Source organism: Sinohyriopsis cumingii, chromosome 18 (assembly GCF_028554795.1).
Source record: "Sinohyriopsis cumingii isolate HCF-2022 chromosome 18, ASM2855479v2, whole genome shotgun sequence".
Classification (NCBI taxonomy): Eukaryota; Metazoa; Mollusca; class Bivalvia; order Unionida; family Unionidae; genus Sinohyriopsis; species Sinohyriopsis cumingii.
This window is the reverse complement of record NC_142978.1, coordinates 86,304,936-86,329,166: the sequence shown is the minus strand read 5'-3', so window position 1 is coordinate 86,329,166 and position 24,231 is coordinate 86,304,936. Positions and strand designations below refer to the sequence as shown.

The following is a 24,231-nucleotide window of genomic DNA, read 5'->3' as shown; positions in this document are numbered from 1 at the left end:
TGTCCATGTATAAAGTGTGTGGAGAAAAACAGTCTGCAGACTATGAAGGAGCTACAGAGTTTGTGGACGAATTTCATAAGCTTGTAGTGATGAGCACCTCTGACAATCCTGAACAGGTGTATAATGCAGAAGAAACTGCATTATATTGGCAATTGACACACAGAAGGACACTAATAATGGAGGACAAAGAAGGGGTCACATGATTCAAACAGTCTAAGGATAGAGTTACCATCTTAGAATGCCCAATCACAGCAGGCATGCACAGATTTAAACCACAGGCGACAGGAAAAAGTAAATGCCCTAGGGCTCTAAAAGGTGTTAAAATTTACCTAATAACATACCGTGCTAATATAAATGGCTGGATTACCACCGTGATTATGTTAGAATGGTTTCTGATGCATGGCATTGGATCATATTCCTCCACACTAGGTCCCTCTTCTTTGACTCGCATAGTGTTAAGGTCTTATGGTTTATTCTGAACCATCCCTTCATCTTGATTTTGTTCTCCGTACCGAAGCCTCTCTGGCATGCCACAGATGACACTGGTGACACCAACACAATTACAGCTAGGATTGCAAGGTCTGCAAATACATTCCTGTACTCCTGAAGCAGAGTTGTACAGGCTTCTGTTTGTGTGCAGCTCAATTAGTTTATGACTACCTTGCAAGTAGGTGGTCTCTAGATGTCTCATGCCAGGAAAATGTGGAACTTTGCACATTAGCAGAGCCAGTAGTTACCATTGAGTTTAATGTCCATGTTCTTTACACTACTGGCATATATCTCTTGTTTGTCCATCAGAATGAATTTTGTCATCCAAGGAAAGATTTTATTCCAAACACTATGCCAGGCATCACACACTTCATTATACTTGGCTACTGTCCCATCTGAACTATCAGTTCTAGCAACTTTAGCACAGTTCTGAATCTCATTCAAATATTCATCAGTTTTCCATTTAACCCCCAAAATACTTAATATCCAATCTGCAAACAGCATTTTGTCCAAGTCTCGACATGTCTTGATTTCGAGATCACATGCAATATTTGTATGACTTCAATCAGAAATTAACACAATAACATGGATTGCGCTGGGCTTTGCCAATGTTTCAAATTGTGATTTTGTTTCCCTTGTTAGCGACAAATTATACCACCTGGTGATATTTTTGGTGACAAAAACTATATATACAGTCTTTGGTTTGGAGTGGAGAAATTCATAGGCACCATGACAGGAAGCTGCCAACCTGGATATAAAAATGCACTGGAATCTATTGTTACATAAACAAACTGATGTTTCATAGTGACAAACCACCCTAACAGTGCATTGTTTTATCACAATCTGCTTATGCTGATGTCTTGGCTTGGTACTTTATGCTGTAATATAATGAAAATAGCCATGCAACTGACTAGCTACAATCAATCTGAAGGTGGGAATGGGAAATGACTACAGTCAGCCAGATGACAGCAATTTTTTTAAATAAAATGTACCAGAAAAATAGTTTTGCTGCAACTTTAAAGAAAACTGATTCTGTCTCAATGTTCTACAATTATCTGATGTTGCCGCAAAAATATCAAACAGGTATTTGTTTGGTCCTTCAAAGAGAGCCTTTAACGGCACCTTCAATAACACATGCCACATGCACCTTCAAAGCAACCAATGACCTTTGATCAGAGCAAGTCAGCAACAAATTTAAATAAAAGCATTGTTTAATTTTTCATAGTGATTAGAACATATTTATTGTGTTGCAAAAGTTTCCTGTTGACAACAAAAAAGTGCGTACAGAGGACTCTTGTGTGGGTGATATTCTGCTTTCTAGATAAAAAAAACTGTGCCGAAATACATGTAATTAAGCATTTCCGAGATCTCCAGAAAGATCAAAACAAATGAAACAACTTTGCTTGGATGAAATGTTTAGAAAGATAGCCAAGAAGACTGTGTATCAGAGCAGTATGTCTGAAAATTCTGTGGTTTCAACTTCAAGTACCCCGGAAGTCCCACCTGCAGCATCATAAATGCATGGTGAGGCAACCAACTGTGTAACAGACAGTAATTCTGATAGCCCTCAACATCCAGACCTTTGTTATTAACTCTACAGTTCCAGTAAAATTCTAAAATTTGCCACTTTGGGAGTGGTAGTACAGCAACATTCTTTGCAAGTACAGTAATTATGAAACCGGTTTCATTTATACCTGTACTGTTGGATTATTATTATGTGACCTCAGCTGGTCCGGCAAAACTAAATCCAGCAATGCTTTGGAACCAAGGGTGCCAGAAAATCAGTGGTTTACCTGTAACAGGAGCCAGGTTTTTTGGTCAGTTGAGGGATTAAAGCATTCAAGGAGATAATAATAATAATAATAATAATATTGAGGACTTTGTATAGCACCTAATCTTTAGAAGCTCTAAGCGCTTTACACCTTTAGACAACACCTATAAGATAAGAAACATAATAATATTATTACAGAAACAAACAACATGAAATTAGAAAAACATTTTAAAAAAATAAAAAGCATGCTGAGAATATTTCAGGTAGGAAAAATTATTAGGTCTTTAAGTTTGTTCTTGCTGTCAAAATAAGTGAGTTTTGAGAGCCCTCTTGAATGTGATCAGGAATTTTAGATAAAGCTGCTACTTGTGCACCAATCACTGCAGGCCTGTAAAATCCCTGGATAAAAGCCCAATTTTCTGGCTTTTGAGCTTCGGAGCAGGATCTTCAGATATTTGTTAAAAATAATCTCCAGATTTCAGGTTCCCAAATTGTCTTTAATTTTTGGGCATACATTACGCATTAGATTGGTTATCAAGTTTGAGAGTGCTTAGCTAAAAGCAGGAAACCAAACCATAAATAAATTTGATTGGATTAACAAATTTTCATCAACTAACCAACACCCCAGACAGATGTTTCATTGGAAATTTTGGATTTTCTGTATACACATCACTTCCTGCATACAATTTTTTTTTACAGGCCTATCTAATCTCAGGATGAAAGTCAAGTTACCAAATAAAAATCTCTGGATTTCTGACCAAAGAGCTTCGGAGGACATGTCCCTGAAAACATGACATTTTTCCTCATAAGCGTTTGAAGTTGAGGACATTCATGCAAACAATATTGTCTGTCTGTCCAAGCAGTGATGAAACAAATGCAGCTGAGCTATTTGAGCAAGTTGGGTTTTATGCTCTGCATGGATATTTTATCACTAAAGCAAACAGTTCACCTAGGGTATCTCCCACCTGGGAGGTGCTATCATAATCACTCTGTAGTTTTGTGCCCTTACAATATTTTCCATCATCTGTACCAGTAGTGGGACTGGGCAGGCAAACCCCTTCCAAAACAAATAAAAGAGTGACCATGGCCGAGGTTTTAGATTCAGGAATGGAAAGATGAAGATGGGCAATTTGTGGTCCCACCTCATAGCAAAAATGTCTCAATGAGTGCAAATCTGACAAAAGCCTAGCCAGCAGCCACCATGGCGATGTATGGCATGAGAGACTGGCAGTACAGATCATCAAATTTGGCAATACACCCATGCACATGGACTTAAAGGCCCAATTCCCATGCTCTAACATGTGGAAGGACTTACGCTTAGGACACCATAAATTCATTTCTAAAGTAAATTTGTATGCACTATATGTCCTCTGACAGATCTTTGTTTTTGGGTCATAAGTATTGAGACATCTTTTTACTCTTAATATCGATGCTTAACTGGTAAAATGATTTTTAAGGGTATAAATTGTAAAAATTGTCGGATTTAAAAATGAAATCATTCAAAACTTGCATTTCCAAAAATTCACTCCAACTCAAATTTGATTAAAAATACTAAAATAAAAAATGTATTTTCACACCTTTATTTCTAACTGGAAACATCTGAAGAACAAAATGTAATGGTATGCAATGCATTTATGTTTCATTATAGTATTCATTACATGATGCTAATTATTACTTACAACAGGGTGAAATGGCCAGCAACATTGTTTACCCTCGGGAAATTTACTAGTAAATATACTGCATCCATTTTCATCAAAGTCTGAACAATTCATATTTGTAATATATTTTGTCTTTTGCTCTACACTGTTTATGATGCAATAAAAATTCTGATATGACTGATATATATATGCCTTTTTACTAAGTAAAGTCCAATTCCCAAATAACTTAGATATCTGCAAGCCAAAAGCCCTTTCAATATGTTATCAAATAATCATTCCATTTTCTTCCTTTATTGTAACATGCAATGGGGGGTGGGGGGCACCAAAATCAACAGAATTTGTTTCCTATCTCTCAATTTTTGTATTTATGATCTAGGTAACAAAAAGTTTAACCACAAATTGTGGGACTGCAAGATGAAAACATTTCATCTTGTCCAAAGATATACAGTAAATAAAGGTAGTTATTAAACAATTAAAAAACACAATGAACACCAATGATAAGGTGTTGGACAACAGAGTCAGAAACTGAAGAAACTGAGAAAAATGTACAAAAGCATCAGCAAAAATACAAATTAATGATACCAATATGTGGCAAATACATTCATAAAGAAAAATGTACTAACTTTCTAGAAGGATTGGTAAACAAATACAGAATTTCTTCTGTATTGAGAGGTAACATGGGATGATGCTGGTTGTTCCAAACGAACACACAAACTTGTAAACATATAATTGATGGGTACTAACCCGGCAAGTGGAAAGAGGAGGTAATGGGTAAGATTTTTTTCCTTTTGTCAATGTGAGTGTCTATGTGTATGTGATTTAGATTTTTAATGTAGCTTTAACAATTTTTCAGTCATAACGCGACGATATATGCAGTGTGACAGTTTATAGTGTGTGTCAAAGAAAGATTTCTGCTATTGATATATTCAGCAGGAATCTTCCCCTTACCTTAGCATTAACTTCCATGTCAAAGGAAGATTTCTGCATTTGATACATTCTGTGGGAATCTTCCACTTTGGTGTCAGCAGCATATTTTGTGTCCATTTTCAACTTCTCACATTCTGCTTCCTGGAAAGGAACATGGCAAATAAGTTGTTATACTATGTATTCTACTCTGTTTACATACAGGTGGCCTGTAAATAATTCCACAATAGCCAACTTACCCGCATTCAAGATTTCATCGAATTGTACAAGGAGTTTTTCATTATGTTCAATATGGATCATCAGAGCAGATTTAAACTTGTCTCAGGCTGCCAGCCAAAGGACTATTAAACCAATGAATTAGAGACTACATAGGAATAGTGGAAATTGAAAAGCACTTAATCAAAACAACGATTCTTCACTATGTATTATTTACTATTTGCAAGAGAAATGGAGGCAGAACTCAAATTTCTATAAGCTTTTACTATGCTACATGTAGATAAATTTCTTTATAATATTATGGTTGACATCCATGAAATAATATTAGGCAGGATCAAATTTATAACATGATGGCTGAGGTCCATGAAATAACATCATAAAGGATCAAATTTATAACATGATGGCAAAGTTCATATTTAACAATGCTTTAACTATTCAATCACAGTATAGAGACCTAAAGGTTTTATTCTCACACTAAGGACTACATTAATCTCTACTGACTGTCAGCATCACTCAATGTTTAAAGCAAGGCTTGTGAAATGCTGATTGAAAATAAATGAATTTATGTTACTTGCCTGACCATTCAAACACATAATAAAAGAATATCCTTTATTTTCTTGTCAAGTAAATGAAAAGCTGGTTCAAGCGAGTCCATGAACTAAGTTTTACTGTCTTGTCAAGTGAATGAAAAACTGGTTCAATTCAGTCCATGAACTAATTCAGTTTCACTGTCTTGTCAAGTGAATGAAAAACAGGTTCAATTCAGTCCATGAACTAATTCAGTTTCACTGTCTTGTCAAGTGAATGAAAAACAGGTTCAATTCAGTCCATGAACTAAGTCAGTTTCACTGTCTTGTCAAATGAATGAAAAGCATACTCAATTCACGTCAGGAACTAAGTGTCACTGTCTTGTCAAATGACCAAACAGCAAGTTCAGTTTAGTCCATGAACCAAGTGTCACTGTCTTGTCAAATGACCAAACAGCAAGTTCAATTTAGTCCATGAACTGTCACTATCTTGTCAAATGACCAAACAGCAAGTTCGATTTAGTCCATGAACTAAGTGTCACTTTGTCAAGTGAATAAAAAGTAGCCACAATTAAGTCCATAAACTAAGTCCATTTCACTGTCTTGTTATAAGTGAATGAAAAGCAGGTTCAATTCAGTCCATGAACACAGTTCACTGTTACCATCATCCAAAGTCTCCAAACAGCATGTTCAATTCTGTTTATGAACAAAAGTCACTGTCACTGTCTTGACAAGTGAACAAAATGCAGGCACAATTCCATTCATGAACACAACTAGATATCATAAGAAGTGGATTTTGTGTGTGAAAATTTCATATTAATATGACCATTCTTTATGGTAAAGTAGCTATAACAAGATCCTCAAGGTTGCCACCATTACCAATATTGCTGTTTGATCAACATCATTTTCATTTAGGACTACCAGACATCATCAGAAGTCTTCTAATGAAAACCCCAAGTCAACATGACTTTCCATTTACAGCTAGTAGCAAAAAACATATTTTCAAAATGATCACCATTGTGGTCATATTGAGTTCATACAGGCACCATTTTTATTTACGACAAACTCCAGTGTTCCCATTCTTGCAAAAATGTACATGACTCATGTAAGATTGCTAGTGATTTCCCAATTAAAAAAAGAAATGTGATCAAACATGACTGATGTGTGCAATTTTTATGACATGTGAATGGCTTCTTGTCTCTAACATATTAATGTGCCTTCAGTGTGAGGTACAGATCCAGAAAACTAGAGTTCCCCGAAGGGACTGACTCTCTAATGGCTAAAAACAAGATTTTTAAGATGGCCATTGTGGCACTCATATTGGATGTCAGATCTGCAACATTTTCATTTACAACTAACTAGACATCGTAAGTAGTCTTTTAGTGAAAAGCCCATGCTGATATGACAAACAGACATCACAAGAAGTTGTTCAGAAAATCACCATGTTGATACAACCATCCTTTCAAGAGGAGTAGCGACACCAAGTTTCAAAGATGGACAATGTGCTGGCAATACTGGATATCATATGAGCCCCATTTTCATTGTAGTGAAAACAAAAAGTGTTCATCCAATTCAGCAGCAGTAGCAATAACAAGATTTTCCATCTGGCAAAAAGTGGCCATAATAGCTACTAGATTGGCATCACTTTCATTTATGACCAACCAGACATTATACAAAAGTCTTGTGGTGAAAACCTCATGTTAATATGACCTTCTGTTTTAGAAGTAGTGATAACCAGATTTTCAAGAGTGCCACTGTGATGGCCATATTTGACATCAGATCAATCTCATTTTCATGTATGATTTACTAGACATCATAATAAGTCTTTAGTGTAAACCCCAGGTTGCTTGATCATCCATTCTGGGGAGTAGAAATAACAAGATTTTCAAGGTGGCCATAATGGTAGCTGTATTGATTGTTGAGGAGGAGTAGTGATGTGTCCTAACTGACAGATGACAGATGAGGGACAACAGACCATGCCATGAGCTCTTCTGGTCTATGACCAGTACAGCTAAAGCCATGCACATAAACAAATTCTGGAGTGGCATATATGATTCCAGAGTTACAACTTAATGCAGGTAATGGTATTAGTTTGGTTGTTGTTGTTGTTGTAGGGTTTAACGCCATTTTTCAGCACACGATAGGCTATACATGGCAGCCAGTATTAATGGTGGAGGAAGAACCCGGGAAAACCCCAGAAAGAACCACCGACCCACGAGAAGCTACTGGTATTAGTTTGGATTATTTCATTAAAGAAAAAAAGATAACAATAAGAGAACGTCTTTCTGAGAATTTAAAATAACAAGCAAACAGGAAGCTTGTAACATACATGGAGTTGTTAAACAACTTACTACTGAATCCATCTGTACATTACTATTACTTTTCTGAATTATTAAAAATTTTTATTTATTTGCCGATTTAATAATTTTTTATTTTGCTGATTTAGTAATTTTTTATTTTGCTATCCCCAGTGCAATTAAACTAGTTATTTCCTTCAAAATGTGCACACCCAATATTTGTTGTTATTGTTGTTGTCGGGTTTAACACCATTTTTCAGCACAAGACATGCTATACATGGTGGCCAGTATAAATGGTGGAGGAAGAACCCAGGAAAACCCTGGAAAGAACCAACGACCCATGAGAAGCTATTGGCAAGCTGTCTGATATACCCACACTGGCCAAATCTGAGACTCAAACATATGTAGACAGAGGTGACCCAATATTCGTCTTGTTCCGTATATACCCACTTATAAGTTGAGCCAAATTGTAAAAAAAAACATAAGTCCTGATCTGCTGCATCATGATTAGGGACTATGTTGTTGGCTCTTTTGAAAGCCCCTAAAAAACTGCCCAGAACAAGATCTGCCAATGCATTATGCGTCATCACTCCTGGGTCTGAGCAGCTTGCAGTTGACTTTTCTTATAAGAGAGTATATATGATACTCCCAATGTAGAGATTTGCGGGGTGGTGGTATAAAAACCTTCAGTCTGAGAAAGTAGTGAGATCACTAACCATATAAGAAGTCATCTGGTGAAAACCCCATGTTGATATGACTTTCTTTTCTGGACGATAGCCAATTAAATGATTTTCAAGATGGCTGTGATGATAGACACAGTCATACATAAGCTCACTTGGTTTTATGACCAGGTGAGCTTAAAACAAGTTATTTGAGTGTATGTGTGTGTGTGTTGGAGGGGACTATAAAATATGCATTTACCCTGATTCCAGCATCCCTGTTTGCCTCTGCCACACCAATAGCAGCATCCCTCTTCACATTTGCAGTCTGAGCACGTCCCAGTGAGGCCAAATATTCCACATTATCATAGATATCTTTAATTGTGAAGCTAAGTATTTCAATACCCATCTTCCCAACATCAGGAGACGCTACTTCACGAACAAGTTGAGCAAACTGGTCTCGATCCTGATATATGGCTTCCACACTCAGGGTGCCTGAAAAACAATTAATGATAATGACTGTGAAGATAACACTCTTATCATTAGCTTACATCATCATTACTGTCCAAATACTGGAAATAATTACAGTAATGAAAGTAACAATGTAATTATATTTATTTGTTGCAAGTATACCAATATTATTTTAGTTCGTAAATAATGAAAAGGAGAAGATGCAATGAGGTCCATTTGCAATAATCAGATCTAAATTGCAGATAAATATAAGTTATAAACTCTATTACAGAGTGTTCCCAAAATCATCACTTCTGTAATTCTTATCTACTCCAAAAACCTCCCAACATCATCTCCTTTGCAACCTAAGCTTCTCTTCTAACTTCCCCAACCAAATCTTTGTTAATTTTGATTCTTCATTGTAATCCAGTTCAACAAAAAGGACCCTATTTTGGAGGCATTTTATATGAGATATTATCTAGATGGACCATAGTGAGGAACAGGCGTATTTTAACAGAAGTGGCAGACTTCCAAGGCAATTTCTCCTGCAACATTATGTTTGTGTTTTTTTTAATATTTCTAATGTAGCTGTAATAATTGAGTCATATCAATAAGATGTCTGCAGTGTGGCAGTTTATAGTGATGTCTGTCACTGGGGCATCATCCGCAGACATGTGGCATCATGTCTCACCCAGTAACATTATCCAGGCCGACCAGTCTAAACACAAACCTCTTAATCCTGAGCACCAACTGAGTCTGCTAGTATCATTTTTTTTAAGTCCCTGGTATGACTCATCTTGGGTTCAAACCAGCAAACTCCTGCATCCAAGATGGATGCTATACTACTGTACCAATGTGAAAGCAAATATAAAAGTAAAATTTGTTTTTCCAAGAATACTTACTCAATCACATTAACATCATGGATATAAGCCCCACTACATCTCAAATCCAGCCCTCCAAAAGATGAAAATTTGTCTTTCTATAATATATAGACAAAGGGCAATAACTCTTGCCAATTACCTCACCATCTCCAGGAAAAGGCACACAGAGTGCTCATCCAGAGGTCGTGCTGATGTCAGTTGGGTCTTGTAGTTGTTTGTGCAACTGAGTCAACCAAATCCAGAGTTTGTTGCTGTGTAGCCAAGTCTTGCAGACAAAACTCTAGAGGGCTGACTGTGCATACCAAACAATGGCCTTAAAAAAAATTTTGACAGAAATATGATGACCAAGGCAAGGCTCACAGAGATTGTTCTTATGAGCAGAGATTTTTGTCTTTATCAGAAAATTGTTCAGTCTCCATAACTTTCCTAAAGGTATCAGTTATCTTTTTTTTTAATGTGACTCGCTGCTGATGTCCTTTACATATTTCTCTCAAAGATAATGGATCAATTTGCTATACCCATCTAGGAGACAATTTGATTGTAAACCCTTGACAATTTCTGCAATATGTCAGCAGATCTCAATCATAAAGACGCATATATTTGAACAACAATATCCATCAGAATGAGACTTACTGCGAGTATACTAAAATGACAAAAAGAAAATGATCTGATCCACCTTAGTTTAAAAATCTGAAACTGCACATACCATGGGAACAAGAGTAAACCTGTGTGTTCTAAAAGTATCATAACTCTCAATCCTATTTAGAAGATACTCACAATTTTGCAGACTGCCAACATCTCTGTATAATATCAAATGTGATAACATTGTAAAAGTTTCAAGGCAAATATGAAAATTCAAAATCGATTCTCAGATTCATGATTGTGTGATCTGCATGAATTAAGAAAACAAAATTAACCCAAAAAACTTAACAGAATACAAAACATCATGCATCATATTTAAAGCCCACCTTTACTTCTTCATTAAATCATTCCTTTGTTTAAAATTTCCCAATATGTTTCAGATCGAGGGTGGAATGACCAAATAAAAATTATCAGTTCTAAAATATAACAAGTATGTACTTCTTGCAAAAGCTCAACCAGACACCAAACAGGTTCGTCACTATTATCACGTGTACAATCGATTAAAACAATTTAAATACTCCAATTGGATGATTTTTATGTAATCTGCCCCTGTAATTATTTATGTACCTAGGATAGCCCTGAGATGGCCTTCAAGTGTCTGAAGAATCACTCTCTGAATGTGGTCCACAGACTTCCCCAAAAACTGCTCACAAGCGGTCTTTAAAAGGTCCGTCTCTCGCATGATTTTACACTGTGCAACGCCAGTTACTGTTACTGGCACACCTTCCGATGTCTCCACACTCTCACATACCGGGTTCAGTGTCATGACCTCTAGAGAGATGCTAGAAAATAAAGAAATTAGTACTACAGTTATAGTAGCAACATAGGCATAAATGCAGACACAGTATTAACAAAAATCTAGGTTCATTTCTAGCGGTGCATAAGCTTTCATAAAGACTCAGTGATAACTGAAATCTAGGTACAGTTCTAGTGGTGCATAAGCTTTCACAAAGACTTAGTGCTAACTGAAATCTAGGTACATTTAGAGTGGCGACGATCTTATAGACCAGAAAATCTGATCAGAAATATATTGAATGTTCACGAGCTTGGCCAAAAAGATGCATGATCACCTCACTAATATGCATGGTTTAAGTTGATCAGCAGGGAGGATGAAAAGACCAATTCTGGAGCAGGTCTTCATTGAAAATAAAGCTTCATATGAAAAAAAATGAAAATCCAAGGTCAATAACGTCAAACCAAAGCCTCTAACTGAATGATTTAATTGGGTTAGCTCATTTTGTTACTTTATCTTTGTCGCTTGTGTTTTCAAATTTGTATGCATGTTCGTTTACCCACCCAGACCCTCCCTGCTGCTGTTTCTTAACCAAAATTTTTATCAAGACCTGTAAGATATCGTGACTGAGGATCAAATATTTTTATCATGATAAATCCATGTGGGTTTGCTTGTGCTTTTGAAAAGAAATTTTTGAATTTAATCATATTCATATACCCTGAACACCAAGTCTGATGAATATTTCACTGAGTATGGGTACTGACTCCATTAAACACAACTAAATTATTACAGTTATCTCTGATCACTTTAGGTATTTGTGTATATCACTGAGTAACATAAATCACATCTGTGTTTTTGTACGTACCTCGCTTTTTTTGTTTTTTTGGCATGTTTTTGGAGTTATTGGTTATTGAGAAGTTCTTCAACCATTGGAGATCTTTCTTTTGATTTAAAATATTTTGGATTTCTTTTTTCATAATAAATCAGCATTGCTTTGTATTTATTTCCACTGCACTTTCTACAAATTTCTATATTGCCTCGCAAACCTTTTCCATGGTTTAGGACAGGTTTAGGTCCAGTAGAACCTTTCTTAAAATGTTGATCATGTAGACAACAATATTCACCATAACACTGATGATTACAAAGTACAATTGATCCTTGTGGAAGCCATACCTTCCCCACCAACAATAGATAGATGTAAAGCGCTGGGTTTTTAACCCTTCAAGAATTTGTAATTTGATCAGTTTTTCAAAAATCATTTGAGAAAATAAGAGCTGAAAAAATATTTTTTATATAGTCAAATGCCGTGATTAACATATATAACATACTTATCGCCACAAGAAGATAAAACAATTATCAGTCTAAGCAATTTAAAATCTACAATTGACATTGCTAAGCTGTTTCATATGAGTTTGATGTGAGTATTTGAAATCTGGAGAACAAAAGAGGCTATTACTAATATGAGCAAATACTGTGCTGGTGTGGCTAGTAAAAATAATGAAAATGAGTTATTCTTGATGATGATTTTACCAGTAATAGTCACGCTGACAAAATTGTTGGTTATAAAAATAGGCTGATCGGTGAATCAATTGAAAAGTTGTACAGTGAGAATAACAAAATATTTGTTAAATCAACCAGAGCAAAGAGCAACATCGTTTTTGCAGGATGAAATAGCGCTTTTAAAATCCGATAATAATAAAATTGCTTCAGAAAATAAAAAATTAAATTTGGAGAACAAAATCACTTCAGAAAATAGTAAAATTAAATCTGAAAATGATAAATTAAGATCTGAGAATAACAAGTACATGTTGTTGATAAAACTTAAAAAGTTTTCAGAACTCGTTGATAACATTAATATTGTTGAAGAAATCTGTAAGATGGAATCACGGTTAAATAAAAGAATACAATTAAATAACCAACCTGTAGATGAAAGAAAAAAATATAAGGAAGAGCAAAGAAGAGTTGAATCATGGATCGATGAGAGGTTATGTAAGAAGGCTGACAGAATTATGGATAAGTTAGACAAATTAATGGCTTCTTAAATAATAATAATAATAATAATAAGAATAAAAGGAATCAGATTTTTCCCTGACTTATCAAGATGTCATTGTTAGTGGCAAAAGTATACAAATATTATAATATATAGATAACTGTATACTTTTGCCATCAACAACAGAAGCCTCTGAATAAATAAATAACGGTTCTAATACGACAATTTGGAGCCACCAGATTTTTTTTCTCCCCTGACTTGTCAAGGCATCATTGTCAGTGGGGAAAGTAAACAAATATTGCAATATAATTATAGATAATTGTACACTTTCCCCATCAATGACAGAAACCTCAGAATAAATAAATAATTGTTCTTAAATAATAATAATTATTAAGAAGAATCTGGTTTATTTATATTTTTCCTTCCTCGAGCAACTTAATGTTTTGTTTATTGTCAGTGCCATTGTTAATTATTGTTCTCCTTGACTTGTCAAGGTTGTTGAAGCCTGTTATTTCATCAACAATCACAGATGTTGGTTGAGATAATATACTGAATCGCTGATTAAATTCTTCTACAAACTCTTCATTAATTAGTGAAAACATTGTTAAGTCAGTTGTTTTACCGATAATATATACTATTTCTTCACCAATAATTTTGAAAGCAATTGAGAATCTCTTGGTGGCATGAAATATTTTTCACCATTTAGTCTATGAATCAATTTGTTATATAAATAATTATTATTTTTCCTTGATTTTATCATGGTCTTTAGCAGATTTAAAGAGGCTGAGTGTATTTAATGTGATAATCATTTACTGAACACATTATTCTATGTTTATTTTTAAATTCGATCGCATAAAAAAATGGAGCAAAATGACAATGACTGATACATAAAATAAATGTTTCAGAACCAGAGAAACGAATTGCTCAATCAATTATTTGGCATTCGAGATAAATAAACTATACAATAATAATTATACTTTTAATTATTTGTCAATGTACTTATCAGAATCTGAGCTAGATGTTGATTGAATAATTTTACGTTTACTTTTTTTATCTCTGGAATAGATGAATTTCACTATTCTCTTTTTGTTTAAAATCAGAATGATGACTCATTAATTTATCAAAAATTAGTTTAGCACTTATTTCCTCTTGTGTTAGTGGTCTATGTAATAATTCTTTTAATTTATCCACAGGAATACAAAATAATTCAAATCGTCTTTCAAACTCGTCTTTAAACTCTGGATATATCTTGATCAACGAAAAGCATGTCAGGTCAGTTTCTTTATCAATGATAGGTATAATTTCGTTATTGACAATATCAAAATTAATTTGTGATCCTAAAGGAGGTAAATAATATTTTCACCATTTGGTACATGAATCATTTTATCATAAAAATAATTATCAAATCCAAAAATAGTTACAAGGAGCAAGTAAATTTAATGCAACCAAATATTTTACAGAACACATTATTAATTGTGTTTATTTCTAATTATATAGAATTATTTTCCGTTTGATGAATATATTCAGCTAAGATTATTCTTTTTCAACTTTATTTCTTCCTCCGATAATGAATTATGGAGAAATTCTTCAACAGTAAGAGGATTTTCCTTTGCTATATAGTATTTTATTTTCTTCTTTCGTAAGAAATCAACATTGTTCTATATGTTTCCACTGCACTTTGTCCAAATATCTAACTTACCTCGTCACATGCATCTATTGTTGGTGGGGAAAGTATATTAATATCATAATATATATATAATTGTATACTTTCCCCACCGACAATAGAAGCCTCAGAATAAATAAATAACTGTTCTATCATGACATTTTGATGCCTCAGATATATACATTAAGTCATGTCTTTTTAAAATCTAACTTACCTTGTCATATACATGTATCTATTGTTGGTGGGGAAAGTATACAAATATTATATTATATATATAATTGAAAACTTTCCCCACCGACAACAGAAGCCTCAGAATAAATAAATAACAGTTCTATCGTGACAATTTGGGGCCTCAGATATATATACTAAGTCATGTTTTTTTTAATCAAACAGACTAAACCATCTGTTGACACTCCAAATGTGAAATTCTAGTATCTCTCAATGTTTATCTGTTATCTCGATATCACTTTCACCATCAAATCCCTCACAGATGATTTTCAAATTTCTCCACACTTCATCATCAGCAAAATCTGATTTTGGCCAAACAAGATTTATTAATATATAGTCACTTCAATCAGGATGTTTTTTATTATTTGACATCAAAGTCTCTCCAAATCCCTTATATATCAACTTAATATTTTCTATAATATTTTTGTCGTTAATTTCATCGACTGAATTCTGGTTTCAGGAAATATATTTAACCAATTTTTGATCAGATTATTATATTTAGCTAACTGATCTTTATTGTTCATCATTACTTCTATGCTATTTTTAAGATCTTCTCTGGAGATCGCAAATAAATTTTCGCCAAGATTTTTACCCTGAACTATACCAGGAAGATTTATTGCAGTCAGGAAATCTCTTATCACGTCAATCTTTTCGCGCTGCCTTATTTTATCCAATCGAAACATATTATTATCTGTCACATATCCCTTATTAAACTTATCAACAATCACTTGCTGAGCTCATTTTAATTGACTAGATTTCTTGTATAATACTTCAATTTTATCTGTGGGAAACTTTCCAACGCTACATTGAAATAAATTATTCATGTATGATTTCTTTTGCCATATATGGTTCTAATTTCTCATCTAGATTATATTTATAATATTTTGCTTCAGTTTTTACATCAATAATTTCCTCAGCTTTATCAATATTGAATTGTTCATTTTTTATTTGATTGCCGATGCTGCTCTTCAAAAACTCATCGTCACCGAAATTATGATTAATTTTCATAATTCTTTTAAAGAACCAAGTATCATAATCATCTGGTAGTGTTTGTATAACTTCATATCCCATATCTTTCATCATTACAATTACTCTCGGGGTAAAAAATATTTCTGGAATTGTTTACTTCAGCAATATCCATCATGTATGTAAGTCCACATGGAGTTGTTAATTCATCAGAATTTGGAGTTATACACAACTTTACTTTGTCAGTAATTAATCTTTCACAATAAATTATTAATTTTTTAATATCTACATAATTCAGTGGAAGTTTACCCAGATGTAATTTTATCTTGGCTGAATAGAGAATCTCACTTGCAAATCTGAATCGATATAATGCTTGTTTTGTTGCCTCTACATATCCTAATTCATACAAAAATACAAATATACTAGTAAATCTCGGGTCTGTTATACAACTCCAGCAAAATCTAATTTTTTCTTCACAATTTGTATCAGCATGGTAATATCACAAATGAAATCCTTGTGACTGTAATTTTTTGCCAAACCTTCTACTGAATAATCTGTACCGATTTTATGATACATGTGTATATATATATATATATATATATATATATAAATATATATATATATATATATATATATATATATATATTTACATGATCCTCAGTCACGATATCATACAGGTCTTGATAAAAAAATTGGTTAAGAAACAGCAGCAGGGAGGGTGCGACCAACAATGAGTGTCCGGGTGGGTAAATGAACACACATGCAAATTTGAAAACACAAGCGACAAAGACAAAGTAACAAAATGAGCTAACCCAATTAGAGAAAATCTCGGTTGGTTAGCAGCTTCGGTTTAACATTACTGACCTTGTATTTTCATTTATTTCATATGAAGCTTTATTTTCAAAAAAGACTTGCTCCAAAATTGGTCTTTTCACCCTCCCTACTGCTAGTTGACAACAAAACGCTTAATCTGATACACAATTGACATACAGTCATACCATAAGCTCACTTGGCCTTTGGAAAGTGAGCCAATAAAATAGCTAAAGCTTCTAAAACTTAAAAGATCAAACAGAGGTAACAACAAACTTCTTGAGTAATAAAAGTGTGTACTAAAAATATTATTAATGCATTTCATGATTAATTTCATGATTCTGGCATGAATAATGACTGACAAAATTTAAAACACATCAAAGAAGCATAAAACAAGGGCTATAATAACCTACCTTTTGAAGAGAGGATGCAGTGATCAACATAATGTATCCCCAAACCAATCGTTATCATTCTAGATAGGACTGTTTATACATTACATGCATGAAACTAAGCTTAGTGCAAAAATTTAACCTAATGTGGTAAATGTCAAATGCAGGTCACAGTGACCTGACTCATTACAAGTTCACGGTATTAACAGACATGCATACAATCAAGTTGCTCAAAAAATAAACATAAAAATGGATGGGGGACTCATTTTAGTTCCCAGTCCAACCTAATTTATTTCCTCCTCCAATTGGTATTGGATGATCAGAACTGAAAAGAACACGATCCCAGTCTGACTCCAGAGTAGCATCCTATCCTCGTTTGACTTCAACGGAGAGAATAGAACATCTGAGTGAGGTGACAGGAAGGGAAACTCTGCATCAGTAGCAGGCAAGTATAGGTCCAACAAAAAAATGCCTTGCCCTTATGCACCAACGATCAAAGGTAAAAGAAGAAAGTAGTGTAGTAGAAAGTGTTTCTCTTAACATGTAACATCATCCAAAGAGAAGAGATTCAAATAGGCCACAGCTGAGTAAATAGTTCCAGAAAATTCACTTGTCCCACCTATATTTTCATTTGTCCCAAAAGTATGCATTTTAAGCCACAGAAAGACGTAGTTGTGTAATGATATCAAATAATGTAGACTTTCTACTTACATTAAAAAACACATTGGAAAAAATGTAATTTTTGCGACATTTATTTTTCAGGGCAGAAACTACCTTGACAAAAAATTTCAAGAAAAATGAGTCCAGGACATGAAAATCATGGGTAAAGTACACAAACACAAAACAAGAGTCTTCTGAGACTTACACAACAATACATTCCCATTCTTTCCTTTCTCTCCCACTTATTAACCTTGCTCATTAGCAACTCTGACCAACAACAGCAAAGGAACTAAGCAAAAAGCACACTAGGTGCTTGAAAAGGTTTCATTAGAAAGAAGGAACTTTTAGAATTTATGATAAATTTAAAACTGCCTAATTGGCACTGAGTTTTGGTCAAGGATAAGCAAAAATATAATTTTAACTTGCAATGAAATAACTTCATTGGTATTTTACTAATAGAACAATTATTTTTTTAAAAAATGTTTCAAAATGTTTGTTTCTCTAAAAGAATAATATGATTGGATATATTGAAATGTGGTAAATTATGCAGAAAATTTCACTAAATATTTTAAGTCATGTCTCTCACTCAGGGATAAGCAAAATGCCCTCTCAAGGCCTATGTCCCAGTGACAGAGATAGCAAATCATGGCTTCCTGAGAGGGAAGAGCAATGATCTCGACAAGGTATATCTGATGCTGGCTTGTCAATCGTCATCCCCTAAAAGATCTCTGGCCCTGGGAACTGGATTCTACTCCCAGCTATAGAGTACAAAAACACACACAGATTCTATGGCATCATTTGTGGGCACATCATCTAGGGCCTGTGTTCATCTTCTGTTTAAAACCATGGAAGCCAGAGTATTTGTACTCATGAATATCTCTGGGCATCATTAAATACACTACCCATCTTTCTGGCACTAACTGCATATTGCATGTATACTGACTATGCATGTTCAATATGGGAGACTATCCATTTAATGTATTGTATCACAGCTTTTGAATTGTGATATGTATTAATACATAACTCATGTGTGTTGTTATTCCCTAGTATTCCTTACACTTGTTGTTCTAAGGAGTCAGACTGTGATCATGTTTTTTTTAAATATTTTTAATTCTGGCCCTCTATTACTAATTGAAGAAGGAAACAATTACCTTGAACTGGAGACTAAGAGACTAGGAAATGGAAAAGAAAGCAATGCAATGCTAACAGGTTCTGTATTACCTCCATCAAACACATGATCTCACCAAAATCAGAGAAGTGTGAAGTATATGTGACCATAATCTACATTTTGTTATCTTTTAATCAAATGACAAAAGTCAAGTAGGCCAAAACTCTGCCTCAATCATGGACAAAGGTCAAGCACACAACATAAATTAAATATGCATAAAAATAACGAAATGCTACAAGTATTTATAGACCTACACAGTTCAAAAACTTAACATTGTCATGAGTCAGCATAAATTCATTTACTCCTTTTATTTGCTTTGCATTTGTTGAGAGATGTAAAAACAGCATAATGCAAATTATTTCCCTAAACAGACTAACTAAATGAATATTATTAGTATTCGATAATCTATTTTATTTTGCAATGTAAGTTTTATTGAGTTGTTTCTCCAGATGTGTATATAATAAATACTGAACTGAATTTACTGCAAATCATTCTAATTTATGTCTTCTGAATATAAATTATTGTTTCATGCTACACCTGTAAAGCTAGTTGGGTTCCTTGAATAACTCCACAAAATCTAATATGAAACCCAAACCCTGATCAGACATGGACACGCAATTATCCAGATTTGTCTGTAATGATCATCATTTCATAACATTTTAATTCTGCAAGACAAGAATCTAAATGCCATTTCAGTACAACTTGCAGTCAAATCGCTAGATTTTCAACACAGCCATCATATCAGTCATATTGGAAGTCAGATTGGCAAGTCTTTCAGTGAAAACCCCCATGTCAATATGAAACTCAATTCAGGAAAAGTTGCAATAACATGATTTTCAAAACGGTTGCCTCAGTGGAGTCTGAGATGCAACATTTTCACTCTGGACCAAATAAATCCAGGGATATACACGTCTGTAAGTTTGGTTGTAATCATGCAAGTATATTATGAGGAGAATCAATAAAGGCCACTCCGCTTCTAGCCTTTGAAAGTATTTATAGGTAACTTGCAGTTTTCAGTACTGTTCTCGATTTTCCTTTCATTTCAAATTCAGTTTCTACACATACATTTTTGGTTGCAAATCATTCATTTTGGGTTCAATAAGTCACTTCACTTCAGTGAATACCCATTCATTTTGGGTTTAGTAAAAGTCACTTCACTTCAGTAAATAGCCATTCATTTTGGATTTACTAAAAATCATTTTTTATGTTCATTTTCAGGTATTATTTACATCAGCTACACACTTCTAAAGCACACCCCCAATGCCCTGACTATGACTTAATTTATCTTTGTGAGAAAATCAAAAGTTTGATAAGGCAAAACATTTACATGCATATGGCATTATTTTAATGCATGTCCAAAAATGTGTAGTACAGTCAACTATGCCAATGTATCTTTGCTGTAAATCATTTAAGAAAACAATTTAACACTAAAGTGGGAGACCCAACATGGATGTGCATATATGTACAATTTTAGCACCCTTAGCCTCTCACCTGGGGGTATGTGTTATGAAACCTTTCCAAACTGTTGCCTATGACCTATATGTAGTAAGAAATGGTTGAAATGTACCTAGCCTGTACCTAAGTAGTACAGTACCAATCGACATTGCTAAAGTGAACAAAAACATACGTCTGAACATCTGTAACAAGGCACCAGGCCCATCCCCATCCACCAACAATGAACTTTCTGTCAGTGGCTCCACAGCAACCACCTGCAAAGATACAATTTTTCCATCATAATATTGACAAAGCTGGTAAAATTTTTAATAAGGGTATCAATTGTAGGATTAAAAAATGAAATCATTCGAAACTTGCATGTCCAAAAATGCACTCAAAAAATTAAATTGGTGATGATGCAAATATAAATCATGAATTTAATCAAAGCTTTCTCTGTGTCTGAGTTGTAAAACATTGTCAAATCACATATATGTCATATCACTGATATTTATCAACTTGTGACTTAACAGGACACCACAGTATCATACATGTAAATGCCAACCCAGTATGAAGTACAATTACTGCTGGCAAAAAAAAACACAATTTGGGTATATAAAGTGTAATATATATATATATATATATATAGCATGTCAGAATTACAGCATGTATGAAAAAGATGAATTTTTGCTAATAACCAAGTTCTGCAGCTGGTCAAATTTCTTGCCACAAAGGGTAAAATCTATATGGATTAAAACCAGAATATAAACAAGATATACTGAAAAAGTATTTATATTCAGAACTCACTTCAACTAGTCTACACGTGTAACTTTCAATGTATGGTCATGAGCTGGACTTCTGCAATGATCATGGTCAGGTGCTCAGAGTGCTGTATTACATTACTCTCATATTCTTCTTTTAAAGTTTGTAAAGTGAGGTTGATTTGTCCTTTTTCTGATTTGACATGTTTTTAAGTTTGAAAAGATACATCTCCTCTAACATTTTCTGTCATGCAACATCCACAACTCACACCATAAAGCATTTTGCTAAACATCTGATGCCATTTTCTTGAAAGAATTGACTGATATGCTAACAAACTAACTAATAAATGTGATGAATCCGTGAGGCAAAGAACATTTTTGAAGAAACACATCTATTTTCTTGGAAATGGGTTCTATAAATTGCAAATAAGTACTCTTAGTCATTTTATTAAGAATATTCTCAAATTTATACAAGTGGAATTACAGAGATGGCAATACATATGACAAAAACAACTCTTTATTATTTCATGTTTCTTATTTCTTAATGAACAACAAAAAACATAATCCATATCTAGTCAAGCATAAAATGTATTTAGTAAAGAAAGATAAAGAATACACCAAAAGTGTAATGGTTGGCATGTATGCAGTATTAGAAGAAATCATTAAGAAGAGTGCCCTGACTCTCAAAAATGAGTTGGCAAAGTCTGTTTTCTTTCTTTGTTACAATGACATCTGATGAAAAAGAACCACAAAAAAAGGGAGAAAAAAAAAACCAAAGGGTAACGGTTCCATTGACTGGTGATTGATGATTTTTTGAACTGACAGAACATTTAGGATTTTAGGAACTCATTCACCCTACTGTTATTTTTAATTCTTTCACTATACAAGGCCATTATTTGGATAGTAAGACATAGCACATAAACAAAATCAACATGTCCTATGTCTTACATGTAGACATGTAATTTACTGTGCTGTCCTGGCAGAATGAAAATATGATAATAGCAAATGGACGCTATTTCACGTTCCGTTGACATACATCTGAAATTGTTGCAATGCGATAGTAGTCGAGGTATGCTGAAGTAAAGTTCAAGTAGGTACATGTTGTGGATAAGTTTCTTGAACGAAACGAACCGTTACTTACAGTTCCAATAGGCATAAAATATTTTTATTCATTTCGTAACCCTTTACCTCATGCATGTACCTCTGGACACCTCTACTCCATTTGCATGAAAGTGCCTTTTGACGTCTCTACTCCACTCACATGGAAGTGCTTTTTGGCGTCTGCTGTAAACATCAGCCTCTTTAAGCCAGTTTTCGTAGCGCCACCTTTGGGGAAAACCCCCTATTAAATACTACATTCATTTCTGCAAATGACAATTACATCACATGGTCACTGTTTATGCTCTGGTAGATATCTGCTATTTAAAGTAACTGGTTCGTAGTCTCCACTCTCCAAAATGGAGGTCGCGGATTTCATTCAGTACTTACGAAGTTTTCACAATTAGAAGCAAAACTATGAAAGCTTCAATAACTTAGGTAAAGGCTCCGATATTGATGTAGGCAGCAATTAGTTTTTATAAATTATCAAATTCAGATGACTTAGTGATGTAGACATGGACAAAATACTTGTAAATTTCGAGCATGAGAAATGGCAGCTACGGTTGGTCACGCAGTCTCACTGACTTGACGGTGAACAAGTTCTCTTAAGATTTTAAAGCACATAAACACTTCTTCTGTGAAAAATAATTACACAACTATAACAATCGGACTTTACTCTTAAATTTTCCCACATAATAGATGTGTACCAAAAATGTAAAATGGTTAAAATTGCTGTTAAACGTAACATACACTACATTGCTTAACAGTTAACAGGCAGGCCTATGCGTATGGAGTCGAATAGGTAACAGGCGTTCTATTTATAGCGCGCTGCACTTTGTAACTTTGATCTATGAGGTAAAGGGTTAAAGAATAATATTTCAACTTAACCCGATTTTGGTATTCCCAGCTTTCATCGCTTTCCAGACAACTGAAATGTAGGCCAACGAAACTTGAAAAAAGGTCCATTTCTTTTGTGAGAATCTGAATTTATTAGAGAAAAGACATCAGAGTAAGTAAAGTCTGACTAAAACATTATGACTTGACTTTGTAGAAAAGCGTCGTTATTTTAGTTGTCAATTGTTTGAAATATTCCCGAAAATTTGACTTTCGTAACGATGTTAGTCGACATCAAAACAGGCTACACAGCGCCGTTAGTTAGGCTGTAAGACCTTGACACCCACAACATAAATATCAGCGTCAGGTCTTACATGTAGGACTACACAGTAAGTATAGTAATTACACATAAATTAGTGAAGAGTGTCGATATAGGCTGCCAAGTGTGTGAAATGTTCCTGAAACTTTGATTACTCATTCGGATGTCAACGATATCGGAACGCGCTACACATGGCCGTTATTTGGATAGTAAGACATAGCACTAAAACAAAAACATGTGCTATGTCTTACATTGTAAGATTAATGACAAGAATGTAAGAGCATCTGACAAAACATTTCGTCGTTAAATTTATCGCATGTTTTTAAACTTCATAAAGTGGCATCCAATGCATACCAGAGATTACTATAGCTTCATTTGGTCCAACTGTGTGTATGTTTCCCATTGCAACAAATATAAATTTATACAAAAAGGCAATATGTAAACAAACAATTCAAGGTTTGTTCTTCCTCAACCAAGATGGCTGCAATGTAGGCTTCACTGTTTTCGTCTTTAGATGGAGTTATGTTACATTTGATACCCAGTCAATTTCAAGTTATTATGTTGCTTAATTTATACGTAAAAACTAAATTTAAATAAACAAAATTAAAATATATTAAATAATTAGTTTAAGTAGCAAAACAGCGCAATTATTTTAAATTATAGAAAG

The 24,231-nt window shown here is 34.1% G+C and overlaps 1 protein-coding gene across 2 annotated transcripts in view; it reads right to left on the bottom strand.

The window, feature by feature from the left end:
- LOC149777222 (flotillin-2-like) overlaps positions 1–24,062 on the bottom strand; it is a 50,732-nt gene extending 26,670 nt beyond the window's left edge. For both annotated transcript variants that reach the window (XM_089941962.1, XM_089941963.1), the window contains exons 1-5: positions 23,919–24,062; positions 20,749–20,830; positions 11,082–11,296; positions 8,804–9,036; positions 4,867–4,986 (exon numbers count right to left, since the gene is read on the bottom strand). In XM_089941962.1, the coding sequence (XP_089798088.1) occupies positions 4,867–4,986; positions 8,804–9,036; positions 11,082–11,296; positions 20,749–20,830; positions 23,919–23,967 (699 nt within the window). In that variant the 5' untranslated portion in view covers positions 23,968–24,062. The remainder of the gene's footprint in view (positions 1–4,866; positions 4,987–8,803; positions 9,037–11,081; positions 11,297–20,748; positions 20,831–23,918) is intronic.
- Between the last annotated feature and the right edge of the window lie 169 nt (positions 24,063–24,231).